This window comes from Arvicola amphibius, chromosome 3 (assembly GCF_903992535.2).
Source record: "Arvicola amphibius chromosome 3, mArvAmp1.2, whole genome shotgun sequence".
In the NCBI taxonomy this organism is placed as follows: Eukaryota; Metazoa; Chordata; class Mammalia; order Rodentia; family Cricetidae; genus Arvicola; species Arvicola amphibius.
In genome coordinates this window covers 43,818,418-43,837,027 of record NC_052049.1, presented here as the reverse complement: position 1 = coordinate 43,837,027, position 18,610 = coordinate 43,818,418, and the positions used below count along the sequence as shown (strand labels likewise).

The 18,610-nt window shown below is 34.9% G+C and overlaps 1 protein-coding gene across 1 annotated transcript; it reads left to right on the top strand.

Annotated features, from left to right (window-relative positions):
* The first annotated feature begins 169 nt into the window (after positions 1–169).
* On the top strand, positions 170–17,902 carry Cenpk (centromere protein K). Its single transcript, XM_038323754.1, has 10 exons — positions 170–224; positions 2,448–2,585; positions 3,545–3,601; positions 5,939–6,011; positions 7,328–7,374; positions 7,786–7,868; positions 7,955–8,053; positions 10,170–10,296; positions 13,651–13,704; positions 17,744–17,902. Exons 2-10 carry the CDS (start codon positions 2,469–2,471, stop codon positions 17,900–17,902), a joined length of 816 nt encoding a protein of 271 aa, XP_038179682.1. The 5' UTR covers positions 170–224; positions 2,448–2,468.
* Positions 17,903–18,610: the final 708 nt, after the last annotated feature.

The following is an 18,610-nucleotide window of genomic DNA, read 5'->3' as shown; positions in this document are numbered from 1 at the left end:
GTTGTGTGCGGCGTCAGAAGAGACGCGACGGCCGAGCGAGCTCGTAAGGCCTCAGCAGCGGCGGCGCAGCCTGTACGTCAGCGGCCGAGGACGTTCCTGATTGGCTGGCGTGGACCAGCGCTGACCCAATCAGCAAGCAGCGCGCGCAAACACCGAGCCTGGCTGGTGACGGGAGCGCTGAGGAGGCCTGAGTGCTGAGGGGAGTTGAGATTGGTTCTGGCTGGGTAAGCAGGGGACAGCGCTGTGACAGCCCTAGTTTCCTGTCGAGGATGGTAGCTCGCGAGTTTGGGGGACCCGGCCCCCCAAACAATCGGATACTTACAGCCTGGGGACTGGATGCCCCGCCCCTCTCAGCCTCCAGGGCCACGGCGTTCCAGAACCTAGCTGGTTATCCCAGAAAAAGATGGAGGGGCGGGCGGGCGGGGTTGGGGGAAACTTTTTGTTGAAAAGAATGAAGTAGATCTCTATCAGCCAGACTATATATTGAATTTACTATAAGATGGGCTTCCCCTATTAGAATATTCTTTTTGACTTGCGTGTGTAGGTGAAGCAGTTGTGTTCGGTGTTTCAGTTTGCCTGTACATGAGCCTACTTTACATTTTGGTTATATACAATGGATCTTTGGTATTTTGGGATCGCTATATTTCTATATAGATTTTAGAATTTACTCTTCCAGTGCGACTTTTTTTTTTGTCACTTTTTAGACTTAAGATAAAATAGTTCAATTTGGGGAGAATTGACATCTTTACATTACTGACTTAAAGGGCATAGAAACATAGTATAGTGTTGTATCTATTTAGATCTCTTTTACAACTCTGTTGGTAACTTATGGTTAAGCAATATAAACAAGTCCATATGAGTAAAAAATACTTTGGGGTGGTGTTTATTGTGATTTGCATTTGACATTGTAACCTAGAAGTCCTTTCTGGTTATTTCTCCATCTGTATTCGTAAATTTACTGAACTTTAAATCTCATGATAAATTATCAACTCCTATTCTTTGCAGCAGCCTTTTTTGTCACTTAAAAGAAACAAGAAAGCTTTTTTTAAAGGATTTATTTATTATGCCTACAGTGTTCCACCTGCATATTTGCTTGGGGGCCAGAAGAGGGCACCAGATCTCATTAGATAGTTGCAAGCCTCCATGTGGTTGCTGGGATTTGAACTCAGGATCTCTGGAAGAGCAGCCACTGCTCTTAACCTCTGAGCCATCTCTCCAGCCCATCACTTTTCTTTTCTTTCTTTTTTTTTTTTTTTTTTTTTTTTTTTGGTTTTTCGAGACAGGGTTTCTCTGTGGCTTTGGAGCCTGTCCTGGAACTAGCTCTTGTAGACCAGGCTGGTCTCGAACTCACAGAGATCCGCCTGCCTCTGCCTCCCAAGTGCTGGGATTAAAGGCGTGCGCCACCACCGCCCGGCTCCCATCACTTTTCTTTACTTGAAAAATTTTAGCTTCTAGATGACTGTCATACCTTTTAATATGTTGCTATTGTTATTACTATTACTATTATTATTAGTTATGGCTTTTTAAGCCAGGGTCTCTTTCTGTAGGAGTTCTGGCTATCCTGGAATTCCCTTAGAGGTCAGGCTGGCCTTGAACTCACAGAGATACACCTGCCTCTGCCTACTGAGTGCTGGGATTAAAGGCATGTAGCACCCTGCCCAGGTCATTATTGTTTTAATTGGGCCACTATCCAAAACTGCTTTATATTTTTTGAGTTCTCTTATATAACCATTTTATACACCTTTCCACCTCTACTCTTAAATTTTTGGTTGTAAATACTTTAAGGGATAATTTATCTCTCCAGCCCTCCTCCCTTGCTTGAAACAGAGTTTTTCTTTTATATAGTCCTGGCTGCCCTGAAATTCCTTATTATACCAGGCTGTCCTTGAACTCACAGAATTCCATCTGCCTTTACCTCTCAAGTGCTGAGATTAATGGCATGGTTCACCACACCTGGCTGTATCTGCTCTTAAATTTTGAATTCCTTCTCTCTATCCTTACTCACAACTGATTAACATAATTACATTTCACTTACTAGGAAGAAGTAATCCAAACACAGCTTCCACATGCTCTTGCCAGCACATCTACTCTATCTGTATCTTGCTCCTTTACTATTTACTGCCCCTCCTATTACAGTTGATTCCATATATGGGTTATTGTAAATAGTGCTGTAGTAAACAAGAGATTGTAGACAGGTATCTTTTCAACATAGTGGTTTCATTTGTTTGGATATATGTTTAGTAGTGGAATCTGGGTCCTATGGTAGTTGTGTTGCTGGTTTTTGCTGTTGCATCGATATTCTTTTCTACAGCGGCTAATACTTAGATACTCCCTGCAACAGTATTGTGCTCATGTTTCTCAAAGGACTTTTGTCTTTTAGTCACTGCTACATTCAGCAAATGGTTGCCCAATGCATGTATCTTTTTTACTTTACTTTTTCCACTAAGGTGAAGAAAATTATAAAGGATATGTCAGAGAATCAACCAGAACTAGATCCAGATATTACTACAGATATGGAAGTTGTTATAGATACTGAGGAAGAACTTATTAAACAGTGTGAAAAAATGTGGGAAGACATGGAAGATGTAAGTATCAATAGGTAAACGTGATATGTTAGTTAATATAAAATTACACAATAAATTTAGGAAATGGTGTTAATTTCCCCATAGCTCTTATTTTATAAATTATATGTATTTTATATGAAAAAGTTATATAGTGTTCTCTTAAGAAACTTTATACTAGGTAAACTGTAGAAAGAGAAAAAATGATTGTAGTTCTGGCTCTCAAGGAGATTTTATTTCAGTACCTGTTTTTGATCAGTAGGATATAGAAATAGAAATAATATATAATTAAGAATTATGAGTGAAACATGAATACAAATGTTGAACTTGAAATTATGCATATGTATGTTTATTTTAATGAACTAGAGACATTTGGTACACTATGTTATTTTGGTAAGATTTCTTTTTAGCATACCACAATGTATGACATAAATTACAGATACACATAGTATTTCAGGAACGTGTCATTCACGCAGAAGCAATGAATGATTTTTTTATGTATATAGTAGCATCCTGTTCTTTCACTAAACTGTCAGAGCAGGAAAGATGAATGGAGTATTTTTAAAAAATTGTTTGGCAAAATCTTTGGTACTGTATATCATTAATGTACTTACTAGATAATTTTTATAATTCTTTTTTGTTATTTTCTCTATCAAAACTTGGATTTAACAATAACTTAAAAATTAAAATTATTACAACCAGAAATGAGGACAGATATGACTTAAATTACTCATATTTTCAACTATCAAATACAATCATTAACATTGTTAGATGTTTTTAATGTCAGGTAAACAATGTCTCTTGGATGCTTATTTTCTTATGTTTTTAATTATTTTGTTATTGTTCTAAGTACTTTCTCGTTCTTTTACCTCCCATGGTTTTTTAGAAGGGTGTTGTATGGGGCTAATATAAAAAGGGAGGAGAAGGGAATTGTCTATGGATTATAAATATGCCACTTGTTTTTCTTTACTTTTTAAATCAAGTGTCAGAATAAATTGTCACTCATTGGAACCGAGACACTCACTAGCTCAAATGCTCAGGTATGAACTTATACTCTGTTCTAGAAAATAGGTAAGCAGAATTCATGCTTTTTGGAAAAAAGGTTTATCTGCTTATATTTATTCCAATATAACAACTTTGTTAATACCTATATTCTTTTATAATTAAAAATTATTTTGTGTATGTGTGTGTGTCCATACTTATGATGGCGATAAGGGGCCATGCATGCCATAGTATGTGTTTATGTGGTGGGTCAGAGAACAACTTTGTGAAGTCAGTTCTCTCCTTCCACCGTTGCATAGGCTTCAGGGGTTGAATTCAGGTGGTTTGTGCAACAAGCACTTTACCTGCTGAACCATCTCACTGACTCTAATACCTATATCCTGAAACAGAAAACCCTTCTACTTAAAGTAAAAAAATAAACCCACAACCAACTATATATTATCTCCAAAAACCACATTTTTCCGGCAAAAAATCTCCAAAACTTAGCATCAAAGGATGGAAAAAATACCAAGGAAACAGAAAATGTAAGCAGACAATCATAGCTATCCTTATGTCTGACAAAATAAACTTCAAGCCAGAACTACATAGAAGAGTTTTTTAAAAAGGGACACTACATGTTAATAAAAGGAGCAATTCATCAAGAAAATACTATTGTAAACTTTTATGCACCAAATATTGGAGCTCCTAATATCATTTTTGTATCCATAAAATGTTTTAGAGTCTGTACATATGCAATGTACTGTAAATGTCTAACTGAATATACCATTTTTAAGTGCATTACCGTGTGTTAACTAACCTATCATTTTCCTTGGGAAAATGTGGTTCCTTAACTGTAGAAATTGAGACCTTAAAATATGAATCCCTGGACACTAGACCTACAAAGAAACGTGAGTGGTTTTCACCCAGTATACCAGCACTGACTTTGCGAGGAGTTTTATATACATAAAAGCATGTACTGTCCTAAGTTACAAACAGGCAAAGAATATAGTTTGTAGTTCCTGTTGTGTTGCGGGTCCTTGTGGTCATTTGTAAGTTTGACGATTCTCACAGAGGACTCATAGGACTTAGTCTTCTTGTGACTAAGGTTTATTATGATGAATGGATGTAGAATTAAATCAGCATAGGGAAGAGGTGTATGGCTAAGGTTGAGAGGAAATGAGACGTGAACTGTTTCAGGAATTGTCTCACAAAATAGAGTCACTTAACACCATCTTAGATTAGCCTATCAACTGGTGATGTTGCTTAACATTAGGGAAACTTGGTTTCCAAAATTTTTATTGTGAACTGATGATATAGTCATCTTCTACCTGGCAGATATCAAAATACCAGAATATAGAGCAGGTAGGTATTCAACATAAACTGTACTCTGCTTAAATAGTTTTGCCACTGTTAGCTACTCTTGAAGAGTTAGGTGTTTGGAAACAATCTTGAAATCATTTCAAGTTCAGAAATCCAAGTCAAGGGCTGATGGCTATGAGCAGGCCTTCTAAGGGGTATGAGTTTCTGGTTTGCTTTGATACCTCATCTCTGCATGCATAGTACCGCCATGCCTTTAGCACTCAAACTCAGTTTTCTGTGTTTTGTTTGTTTTTAAAGAAAGGGTCTCATGCAGCCCGCTCTAGCTTGAACTTGTTATGTTGCTGAAGCTGTTTTTGACCTGTGTCTCTGAGTGCTGATTTGCAAGCTTATTTCACTATACCTGGCTTAATCCCTTTTCTGAAGCAAAAAGTTAGACATTTTTTTATGGAGAAAATTTATAGTTTATTACTTTCAAAATATTCTTGCTTTATTATTAAAAAGAATTGTTTAATTTTATAGCATAATTAAAATTGTCTTTATCATACCAAAAACATACTCAGGATAAGATATATTTTGCAACGTACTAATGTATTTTTTAAAAAATGCTTTTTATATGTGGCTCTGAAACTAGTCTGACCATTATCTTCACATACATATTTACATTTCTTTTTGCAGTACAATTAAAAACAGTTACAATATTTTGAAAAATCATGGGGGGGGGTGAACATATTTAAGAAAAAATTAGCTGAAAATCCTGGCAAGACATAGCATTCTATTTTTTTGTGGGCAGGGGGAAAGTCTTGCTATGTTAGCATTTTTTCTTTGTCTTTTTTAAAGGTATATTTAAGAAGTAAATGTAATGTATGTAGGTTCCTTTAGTTTTGGTCGTAAAGCAGAATTCTTTATTTTCAATAACGTTGCTGTAAAAGCCATTTATGAGCTATAGTTAGTATAGTATTAGAACCTGTTTAGTGATACTGTTTTGATAACCACTTATTTTAGAGCTAGCATTATAGTGTTGATTATATTTTCATCAATATTCTATTAGAAATACCTTGAAATCTTTTTTTTAACAGCTCTCATTACTTGCTATGCAAATGAAATGTTTGACTGCTGAACTTGATCATTGGAACAAAAGAACACCCGAAAGTAAGATTCTTATTTTTAGGTTCATATATTATCGACAATGTCATATCAAATTAATCACTTTGCTGGGTGGTGGTGGTACATACCTTTAATCTCAGCACTAGGGAGGCAGAGGGTGAGTTCAAGGCCTGCGTGGTCTACAAAGTGAGTTTCAGGACAACCAGAACTGTTATATAGAGAGATGTGTCTTAGAAAACAAAACAAAACAAACACACAAATAAATTAATGATCTCAAAAATAACAAGATCCATATGTACTTGAAATTGTTCACGGTCAGTTGCTACTAGGAACCACTGCATTTTTCTTTCCTTTGTACATTAAATTCTTATATGAGTATAATATCCTTTATAATGAGGACCTTATTATAGTTATTATTTGACCCTCAAAAACAGTACCTTGATTTCAGTAGAAACCATGAACTGAAACTTGCACAGTGGAAAAATTACTTTATATGCTTTTTAGAATAGGGAACATGTAGTTTTTATGCTACTTCTTGACTTATCCTATGTGAGCCAGATATATTTTTTGCCTATTTTTAAAGAATAGAGATGGGTTAAAATGTTATACTTATAATATCCAACTAGTAGATTTGATTATTATTATATTATTATGAAAGTCTTAAGTGTCCTGTGCCATGTATTTATTTATTTATTGTGCCATGCATTTATTTATTTATTGTGCCATGCTTTTTTTGTGCCATGTATTTTTGTATCTGGTTTTCTCTTTATATTTTGCATTTCATTCTATATAATTCCATTTCTGGGAGTATGCTCCTTGAAATTAGAAGCACTAGTACATAAAGACTTAAAAAGATGCCTAGTACAGTATTGGTACTTCATTTTAGAAATTACCACTACATTATGATATATACACATGTATATATAATTAATATGCAGTTATTAAATGATGAACTATTTCTATACCATTGTAGTTCTGCTGAGTGAACCATGCTAATATATCTGATGTGCTATTCTTATAATGACAAGAAATACACCTTTTGTGTGTTTCCATATATATGTACAAATATAGATTATATAGATATAGAGAAAAAGGTCTTAGGAGTCCATTATTAAGCATGCTTCTAAGGTCTTAAGAAGAAAAAGACATGTTAAAAATGCATTGGTATCAACTTTATCTATTGTTATTTACTAAGGGGTTTTATGTTCAAAGATGTTAATCTAGAAGTCACAAAAATGAATGTATTTTACAGAAGTTTGGTAATATAAGTGGAATGGAAAAAGAGATATCTCAAAATAGCCACAAAATCAAATTTTTGAGAATTAACTAAGTGGGTATATGACTTTGTTTTATTTTTGTAGTAACTCCCCTGACTGAAGATGTTTTGGTAACATTAGGAAAAGAAGAGGTGAGCCATTTAGGATTTGCAGTATTTCCAAATAATTTATAATTAGAACTGTTTTAGTTCAGCTTATGACATAAGAGTTAGGCTGAACCACTCCAAAAACATTAAAATTTACTTGTTTACTTGTTTACTCATTAGTAAAGAGACCTAATCTACTAAAAAAAATTAATTTATTTAATTTCAGTTTGGAATTAAAATACGTAGCTTGAAACTTCTTATATGTTATATTTATTATTGATATGTCACCAAAAATCATCTGGGTGCTATGTATTTACCATTTCAAATTGTTTCTGCTAGCCATTTTTACTATTGGCTTCTATTTTGAGATATTCTAGACCAATTTCAGTATCATTTGGGCACTAAACTGTGTATAAGCCAAAAGACTAAGTATTAACTTACATTCTTTTATTTTAGTTCCAAAAATTGAAATGTAATCTTGAAATGGTAGTATCTACTATTCAGTCAAAGAATGAAAAGTTAAAGGAAGACTTAGAAAGGTAAACTTGTGATTTCTATTAATCGTTGGTATATACTAAGTTGATACTTAAATATTTATTTGACTGGATTGTTTTCATTGTTAAAGGGAGCAACAGTGGTTGGATGAACAACAACAGATTCTGGAATCTCTTAATGTATTGCACAGTGAATTGAAAAACCGCGTTGTGACATTTTCTGTATCAAGGTACTTAATATTGTGTTCTAGATTTTTTTCAAGCAGATTTTTTTTGAGAAGGTATTTTTTATATTAAAGTAGATCAAAGGGTGGCCCAGTTTGAGCATGGGATATATCTCCCTGCCACTCATCTGCCATGTGGTGTAAACAGGGGGAGATATTTTCTCCTCCTTTCCTCCTCACCACTTGTAGGTGGGAGAGGTGGCCCTGAGGTCAAGTGAGCTGGCCCAGCATCTCACCTGCTATAGCACTTTGGAAAGCAGGCCCTGCACCTCACCTGGGTACCCCAATAGAGCTATCCCTACTGGTGATGATGCAGGTGAGCACACACTGAGGGCATAAATGTAGGAGATCTAGCCCATTCTCATTTGTCATGTAGTGTGGGCAGGGGAGAGATGCCTTCCCCTTATCTCTCACCCCTCGCTGTGTACAGCACTTAGGAAGTGAGCCCTGCACCTCACCTAGGTACCATAGTAGTGCTGATCCTGCTGGTGGGGGCACAGGTGAGCCTGTCCTGAGATCATGAGAGGGGGAGAATTGGCCCTGCACCCCTTGTCTACCATGTGGTGGTTAGGGAAAAGGAAAGACATCCTACCCTCCTTGCCACTTGCCACCAGTGGCAGAGGAGAGGTGACCCTGCCCCTTACCATATGCAGAACTAGGAAGAATGGCCCTGTACCCTGCCAGGGACCACAGAGCTGACCCTGAGAATGTCATCATGAGAGATTGTGCCTCACCCCTCATCTACCATATGGTGGTGTGGGCAAGGGAGAGAAACCTCCGTCCCCATGCCCACTGAAGCCTGTGATCGGTGTAAGAGCAGTCCCTGAGGTCACTAGAGGGAGAGGGTTGGCTCTGCTTCTTACCAGCTGCAGCACTTGGCAGAGTGGCCCCTACACCTTGGCTTGACAGGATAGTAGAGTTGGCCCAGTGGTTGTAGGTGTTGGCAAGAAAACCAGAGATTATGAGGTAGGGGAATCAGTACCTCCCCTTGATTACTATTTAGGGTGAACTAACTGGGGCAGTTCTAGAGAGCTCACCCTGGTATTGAAGATGAAGGAGAGTTGGCCCATAACCAACACAGCAGCCACCCAGACGAGAACCAGAGCTATGAGTTGGCCCATCCCAGCATCTTTCCTGTCTATGATCTGCTATTGCACATGAATGGGTTGGTCCTACATACTTAAAGTTATGGGATCTTCATGACACAGGATAACAGGATACCTAACAGGAGCCCTAGTGAGGGCCTAATGTTGATGATATAGTAAAAACCAGAGCTTTCAAACCAGACTAACAACTCAATATAATGAACACTTGCAAGTAACAATATATGGAGTAAAGGGCTGTGTGACTCACTGTGTCACACTACAACTTCCATGAGATTTTTCTTTTCTTTTTTTCTCTTTTAAATTTTATCTTGTTTTATCCTGTGGGCAAGATGTTACAAGGGTAGAAAGACAGATGGGAAGAGATGGGGAAATGTGGGATTGAGATGCATGATGTGAAATGTAACTGGAGACTGCTTGTTTGTTTCCTGACCACCCAGACCTGAATAATCACACAAACTGTATTACTTACAACACTGTTTGGCTAATGACTTAGATGTATTTCTTGCTAGCTCTTACATCTTAAATTAACCCATTTTTATTAATCTGTGTATAACCATGAGACTGTGGCCTACCCGTAAGGTTCCAGTAGCATCCTTCTTCGGCAGTTGCCTGGTGTCACCTTGACTCTGCCTACTCTCTGTCTATATCTCTTCCAGCCAGGCTATATTCTGCCCTGTCATAGGCCAAAGCAGCTTTATTCATTAGCCAGTAAAAGCAACACATACAGAAGGCCATCCCATATCAGTAAAATCCACAATGAATCAATATAAAGTTAAATCTGAAAAAAAAGATGGCTCATTTTATTAGGAATCAAAACACTTGCCCAAAATTTTGCCAACTATTAGTTCTTCTTTTTTGAATGGTTTACTAGTTTCATTACATGTTATAAAGAATATTCTCTAATTATGTGGATCAAATGAAATTTCAACAACTTTGATCAGCTTCATGTATACCCAGAAGCATGCACAAATATATTTTATCAGTTAAATATTTGCCGTATTATTTTTTATTGTTAGAATCTTTAAAGAGCTGAAAGCTAAGATGCTTAGTATAAAAGATTTTAAGGAGAAACTTCTGTTTACCTTGGGCGAGTTTTTAGAAGATCATTTTCCTCTGCCTGATGGGAATAGTAAAAAGAAAAAGGTAAGTTTCAGAGAAGATATTCTTTTAGATTGTTATAATTGTAGCTGTTGAATATGTGTGTGTGTATAAACAAAAGCAAAGGAATGAAGGCATAAGGAGACATACACAAATATGCCTTCATCCTGTTACAGTCATTGAAGAATTAGAGCTACTTTATTATTTAGTAAAATGGAATTGGTTGGAGACATTTTTACAGATTTTACATTTTACTTGTGTGTATATATGTGCAGATAGTGTGCACATGCATGTGTTGCACATCCTGTGTCTGGAGATCAGAGAACAACATAAAGGGAATCTCTTTACTTCCACTGCATCTGTTTACCTCTGTCCCTTTCTGCTTCTCTTTATCTGGCCAGCATTGATACTTTATTAGTGGGCTGCCATAACCAAACACCAGAGAGAGACCTTGGCAAAAAAATGGAATTTATTTTTCATTAGAAAAGTACAAGATCAAAGTCCTGTCAGGGTTAGTTCCTGATTAGCTCTATTCCGGGCTGGGAGCTGGTACCTCCTCATTCCGTTCACATTGATTTCTGGTCTGCATGCAGGCAGAAAAGAATTTTCTAAGTTTTCTTACTGTCTTGCCGTTACAGAGCACACCACACACACACAAACACACACACACAGACACACACACACTCACACACACAAATCTCTCATTTTGGTTTTGGTCCCTACCCTGCTGACCTCATTTAACACTTGATTACTTATTATGGTCTTGTTTCCAATTGCATTTGAGTGTCAACACATACTATTGAGATACAAAATTCCACTTTTGACAATGAACATTACAACTTAATTGTGAATAAAAAAAAGGCTAAAAACCCAAGTCTCTTCTTATCATTAACATGTTACTGAGTCACTAACATGGTTCTTACTAAAATGAAGTCATTGTTCTAAACACAATTTGTATAGAAACAGATTGATGGCTGATTGGAGCAGTGGGATTTTATACTTGTTACTTTATCATGAATGATAAATGTGATTTTAATTAACCTTAATAGAAGAAAAATGAGGGTAAAATGTTGAGCTCAGATAAACATTCTTTGCTTCAAATGATTTGAGCACTAGAGAGAGAGACCTCTAATAGGAAAACAAATTATGAAAAATATGAAATGTTCTAAGTTTGTATAACTTCATGTTTCAATTTTAAGTAGTATGAATTTACTGATACAGAAATAAGAAAATTAGCAATCTTCTATCTACCCCCATTCTAATTTTTTGCTTTCTGTATTTATATTTTATTAAAAAAACACTATGGTTTTGCCAGGTGGTGGTGGTGCACCATTAATTCCAGCACTCAGGAGGCAGAGGCAAGAGGATCTTTGTGTGTTCAAGGTTAGCCTGGTCTACAAAGTAAGGTCCAGGACAGGCTCTAAACTTACAGAGGAATCCTGTCTTGGTGAACTAAACACCCCCCACCCAAAAAAAAAACCACTTTAGATTAGTATGTGTATTTACCTTTTATTCTTTTATATTTGATTCATTACTTATTTTTTTTTACCAGCTCTTAAATTTCAGCCAATAATATTTTAAAATCTTTTTGGTTTTCTTTTTTATTCATTTTATACATCTAGGTGTTTTGTCTCGTGTATATTTGTATTCTACATGTGTGAGTTATAGACGGTTGTGAACTACCATGTCAGTGCTAGGAATTGAACTTAAGTTTTTTGGAAGAACAGACAGTGCTCTTAACCACTAAGCTATTTTTCCAGCTTCTTAACCCAATAATTTTTAAAAATATATATTTATTTATTATGTATACAATATTTTGTCTGTGTGTATGCCTGCAGGCCAGAAGAGGGCAGCAGACCCCATTACAGATGGTTGTGAGCCACCATGTGGTTGCTGGGAATTGAACTCAGGACCTTTGGAAGAACAGGCAATGCTCTTAACCTCTGAGCCATCTCTCCAGCCCCAACCCAATAATTTTTTAACCAAATAATTTGTTAAGAAGAATTTCTATGACTTCAGCAAAACTATTTAAATTTAATGTTTTATTTTTAGCTAGTTAATTCTATAACTATGCTTTCTCCACTAATAATGTTATTTTTAACTACTCGTTTTTACTTAGCTAGGTATTAGATTTTGAGATCCAGCTTTATTCAGTTATCTTTACTTCAAGAATAATTCAAGAATAATTGTGTTTTGCGTGTTTTCTCTCTCTCTATTACACACACACACACACACATTCTTTCACACTCATTCTCTCTCTTTCACACACATTCTCTCTTTGTCTCTCTCTGTCTCTGTCTCTCTCTCTCTTTCTCTCTGTCTCTCTCTGTCTGTCTGTCCGTCTGTCTGTCTCTCTTGACAGAGTTTTACTATGTAGCCTAACCTGAAACTCACAATTTAACCCAGGCTCGCCTCAAACTCATAAAGTTCTGACTGCCTCTTCCTCCTATGTTGGGATTAAAGGCATGTGCCACCACCATGCCTGGCCCAGTACTTTGGCATTTTAGGTTATATAATGCTCAGAAGTTAACAGTATTAAATAGATGTACAGAAATTTAATGAATCACGTTCCAGCATCCTCAGTTATCAAAGCAAGTATTCTTTTTATTCTTGATGGTTAAATCACACCTGGATCATTTGGGAGACTGGAATCTATCTGTCTGTCAGTCTGTCTGTCTTTTTTTTTTCCAAGAGGAGGTGTCTCTGTTGCTTTGGAGCCGATGATAGAACTTGTTCTGTAGATCAGGCTGGCCCTGAAGTCACAGAGATCTGCCTGCCTCTGCCTCCTGAGTGCTGGGGTTAAAGGCGTGTACCACCACCAGGCAATACTGGAATTTTTAATCTTGGTTATAGTAATGAGGGCTCTCAAATCTATGTCATGAAACAAAGAGTTGAAGGGACTAATGAGGATTAATAGGAAAAACAGTTGAGTATTATAATGACTGTCTTCCAGTTTTTTGATGAGTTATTTCATGTTATTCGAAGAGAAAAAATTTGGTGAATTGAGTTAATATTAATATTAGGAAATGTCAATCTATGGGGAGGTTACAAGGAAGGCTCCCTTAGAAGCCTCCCTGAAATGTAATAGAATATTATCTGCTTGGAGAATTTTTTGTCTGGTTCAAACATACTACTTTATATTTTTATATACAATATCTATAATATAACATATTGTCCATTTATAGGTTGTTTGAATTGTATCTTATAATAACTATAAGGATTTTTTACTGTCTTAGAAGATTTTCCCTCACATTTTAAAGAATCTTAACTTGTATCATAAAGTTGTTTACTTTCAGAATTTGACTTACCTTCTATAATTACAACTAAGAAATTGTTTTAAGTCTTGTAATATATAGCTTGATTTCTCCCAATGTTAATTATTATTTACATTTCTCAAAGAAATACATACAAACATCAAATGCACAACTGATAACACTGCATGAAATAATAGAGGTAAGTGTAGTTTTAAATTTTTTAATTTGAGCTATCTTTTTTGTGAACAATTATACTTAAGACAAAAAATGCTACTTTGATTTTCTATTAAGAATATTTGATTCTTTAATAAAGTCTCTCATTTAGTCATTTACTATTTGCACCTTAACATCTGTGCTGTTATGCTGATAAAATTTAGTTTACAACTGAGTCTTGTACCTAAAACATATAAATGAATATAAAATTTTTCCTGATATAAAATGCTTCATTTATTACAGTAGAAAGACTAATTCTAACCTTTTTAGTTTGACCTTTATTTTGGTTTATAAATAGATATCTTTGGCATTATAAAATGTATTTGAATTTTGGATAGGTTATTAAATTATTTTAGAAAACTCTAGGCAGAGAAGTTTATGAAAATCAAGTAGTAGTGTACTTTATAATTTTTAAATGTTTTTTTGCTTTATTGAGAACATTTTTTATACACTATATTCTGATTAGATTTCCACTCCCACCAATCCTCCCAGCTCCTCCTCACCTTCCCTCCCGTCTCAATCCAAACCCTTTTTGTGAGAAAACAAACAGGCATCTAAGGAGTAATAATAAAATAAAATAAGATAAAACAAAAACAAACATTGGATAGGACAATATAAACAGAAGAAAAAAGCTAAAGAAAAAAGCACAAGAAACACATACGGGGGGTCTGGAGAGATGGCTCAGTGGTTAAGAGCATTGCCTTCTCTTCCAAAGGTCATGAGTTCAATTGCAGCAACCACACGGTGGCTCACGACCATCTGTAATGAGGTCTGGTGCCCTCTTCTGGCCTGCAGACACATACACACACAGACAGAATATTGTATATGTAATAAATAAATATTTTTTTTTTAAAAAAAAGATCTACTGGTTTAAAAGAAAAAGAAACACAGATACAGAGACATGGATGTTCATACACTAAGGAATTCTATAAAATAAACAAACAAAAACCCAGAAACCTACACACACACACACACACACACACACACACACACACACACACACACGCTAAAGACCTATAAAGTTTTTCAAAAGCCCTTTCACAATATTAGGAGACAAAAAACCTCCAAAGATGCCATTGAATTTTTTTTTTTGGTTTTGTTTTTGTTTTTTTTTTTGTTTTGTTTTGTTTTTTTGTTTTATTTTTTATTTTTTGGCTATCTACTTCTGTGTAGGATTACGAGTGGTTTGTTTCCCCAGTACAATTCTCTTGGAGAAAACTAATTTTTTGTTTGCAAGTGTTTATCAATTGGAGATGGCTTCTGGATTAGTGATGGAGGCATATGTTCCCTTTTCTTCTCAACTATAGGACTAGTAAATTGAGAAGAGTGTTTTCAGAAAATATGTTTAATTCTGACTCAATGTGTTGGGTACATAATCTCAGGTTTGCTGCCTAAGAATATTTCCTATTAAATATTTTTGCTATGAAACGCGAGATAGAAATATTTCTTTGATTTATAATCTAAATCTGTTTAGATATCCCTGATTTCACCAGTTTAAGGTGAAACTGTAATTTTTCTTGGATGTATTCTTTTTTTTTTTGTTTTGTTTTTTTTGTTTTTTTTTGTTTTTTTTTTTTTGTTTTTCGAGACACGGTTTCTCTGCAGCTTTTTTAGAGCCTGTCCTGGAACTAGCTCTTGTAGACCAGGCTGGCCTTGAACTCAGAGATCCGCCTGCCTCTGCCTCCCGAGTGCTGGGATTAAAGGCGTGCGCCACCACCGCCCGGCAGATGTATTCTTTTTTAAAGTAAAAAATGTCACGTTAGGCCAATGAGATCATTTAGTGGTTAAATATGCTTGCTGCAAAGCTCAGTGGGGTGAATTAATCCCTCGGACCCATGTAGTGTATGGAGAGAGCCAATTCCTACAAGGTGTCCTCCAACTTGTCTATGTACCCAATGAAACATATGCATGTACACACATGTGCACACACAAAAACACATACACAAAGATGTATATACAAACATGTGTGCACATACACAGAGGAGAGATGCATGTGCACACAAAGAAGCAAATGCAATAAAAATTTTAAATTACACTTTATGAAAAATATTGAAAATTTTATCTGAAACTCATGGTTATAAATTTTAATGGTATGCCATGGGATAAAACTTAGAAAACCAAATATCTCTCTGAATTTCATATTATGAGTGACAAAAATAAGTTATATGTAAGCTATAATTTAGTGAAAAATTAACATACTCATTTTAAATGTGTTTCCAGCATATTTCTACTGTCTTTTATTAGAATTTTAATTAATGTAATCTAATCAATCTAGAAATTTGAAATAAGATCACTTTGTTTGGTTTCTGTGTTATTTGGATGGAATGCAAGTTCTTGCCATAGACAAGTGCTTTGCCACTCAGTTATATATCTAGCTCATAAACCTTTCAATTGCAGTAAGGTAAACAGCTACTCTAAAATATGAAAGTATTTCTTTATCATGATACCTAAAAGAAAGAGGATTCTGACCTTTCATTTCCTAGGCTGAAGGTCTTGAAATAAGAAAACTAGTGGTAGTCGACATTTTTATTTTATAAATTTAAATAATAATATTATGAGCATGATTGAGATTAAAGCTTGGAAGGTCAATTTTAGTCACTTTTGTAAAACTTTATATTTGTATGAATTATGCTTTTTCATTTTCTTTAAAATAATGCCTTTAATTAAAATTTACCTGGCAGTTAATGATTTGTCATGAATTATGTGTGCCTAAGGAATCCATAATTCCTCTTAGTTCTAAGTTCTAGTTTAAAACACTGGGAGGTAGATGAAGAGGCAGAATAATAAAAGACATTTGTGATTTTTACCATATTTTATGAGATAATAGTTTTCCAATAATTAAATATTGTTGCTTCATGAAATATCTCCACAAATGCCAGTTGATTTGCGGAAGACCATTGATTCTCAGATCTCATTGGCAAGGTTCTCTGTACTTTCTGGTGTTAACAAAAATCTTCATTTTCTTTCCTCTTATTTTTCAATTAAGATTTTGAGGTAGCATACAAAATAATAAGTTTGATTATGGTATTTTTACATACATGTGTCATTGTGCCCTTGATCACCAAATCGTCTCCCTTATTTCCTTTCTTCCCCTCATCAACTCTCTTGTTTTTTCCTCTTCTCTATGCTTCTTTCTTTCCTGTATATTTCTCCCTGCTCTGCTTTCACACCATTCATATTTACACACATATACTCCTATTTAAATCCTGATTCAGTGTAAGGGAAACAGGATTTTTACGTGTCTTAAGTTTCACTTGTTTCACTTACATGATATTCTTTAGCTCTACTTCCTGAAAATGACAATTTTATTTATTATAGATGAATAAAATTACATATATATATAAATTTTCTATATTGAATCATCTCTTAATGTTCACCTAGGGTGAGAATCCTGTTTTTCAATGCCTTAGAAACTAATACGGGCCACCACTTCATGTCAGTATGGTTTAGGAAGAGCTGCCCTATAAAAATGTTTGTCAGATTTGGTTGTAAGCCTTTGATATCCTTGATAAAGTGATCAAACTTTCCTTTACAGAGTGAAGGAAATGATGATGGCCAACTTAACTGTTTTAAAGATTTATCAAAAGAATAGGGTTGAACTGGTTATTTGTTTCTCCTTTAGATATTTAGAGAATATTGCTAGCTTTCTTTTGAAATTTGCACAGTTTGTCTAATTTTAATTTTTGTTCCTTCAGTGATGGGATAAAATCCAGGTCCTATGTAGCTAGCTAAATTTTCTATACGTTATCTGTCTAAATTTTAATTCTTATGATCCTTGCCATTGTCCTAAATTCTACTAAGAGCAGTAGGAAAGTTGCAAATATTTTTAGGCAGGTTTTAGGAAATGTTTTTATTTGAATACATATTCCATCCAATAATGTAGTCTTTAAAACTGGATATTGTTTAATTGTAATGTTTATGAACAGCCTTCAAGGAGAGGAGTAGTCAATGAGCTTTGGATTGTTTTATGAAAGTATGTAGACTTTTTCCCGCAAAAAGTTCATTTTTAATAATTTTTTCTTTAGATGCTTATAAATAGAATGTTTGATGCTCCACATGATCCATATGTTAAAATTAATGATTCATTTTGGCCACCATATATTGAGCTGCTTCTGCGTAATGGAATTGCTTTGAGACATCCAGAAGATCCAACACATATAAGATTAGAAGCCTTCCATCAGTAAAATGATGGTTTGTTTTCACACAGTATGGATTCTTGTCATCCATGGATAAAGCAAACCCAGGACTATTTAAGTAAAGAATATTATTTGCAAATCAAAGCCACAGTCCATCTTCCTTTTATATTTAGAAATAGGGACTCGTGTATCACAACTGGCATTGAGCATGTTGAGGACGGACTGCCATTATAAGCCTTCACTACCTTCTTTGTTTTGTGAAATCACTTATACTGCCTTTGTACACGCCTTTTCAGTTCACTCAATTTGTTGAAATTTTAAACTATGTGTTAGAATGTAAGTAAAAACATTCTAGACTTTTGAAGCATTTAATGTACCTTATCTCCTTCAATATTCTTTGGGAAATTCTTATGGATGTGTATATCTGAAGAAAAAAAACCAACAAAATAAAACAAAATTCGTGGTTTTGCTAATGTAACATTTTTATTTTTAAACTTGTTTTAGTATTGTTCAAGTTTTTTGAGTTCCTTCTGTTATTTAATCGTATTTATTTAATTACTTATTATTTAACAATTATTTAGTTATTTAATTGAGCTTTTTTCTTGTGCTGGGGATTAAACTCAGGACATTATGCATATTAAGTAAGCAATCTAATATAGTAAATTGTATATTTGCATATCAAGTTTATGGATAGGGTTTTATTTCTAGATGTGTTATAAGTTGAAATAATAAAAGGCTAATGTTTAGGTGGACATG

Excerpts from the sequence above, each read along its gene's own strand:
- Cenpk (XM_038323754.1), top strand. The coding sequence starts at position 2,469 with ATGTCAGAGAATCAACCAGAACTAGATCCAGATATTACTACAGATATG. Across the intron at positions 6,012-7,327 it reads GAACAAAAGAACACCCGAAA|TAACTCCCCTGACTGAAGAT; the intron begins GTAAGATTCTTA and ends TTATTTTTGTAG. Across the intron at positions 8,054-10,169 it reads GTGACATTTTCTGTATCAAG|AATCTTTAAAGAGCTGAAAG; the intron begins GTACTTAATATT and ends TTTTATTGTTAG.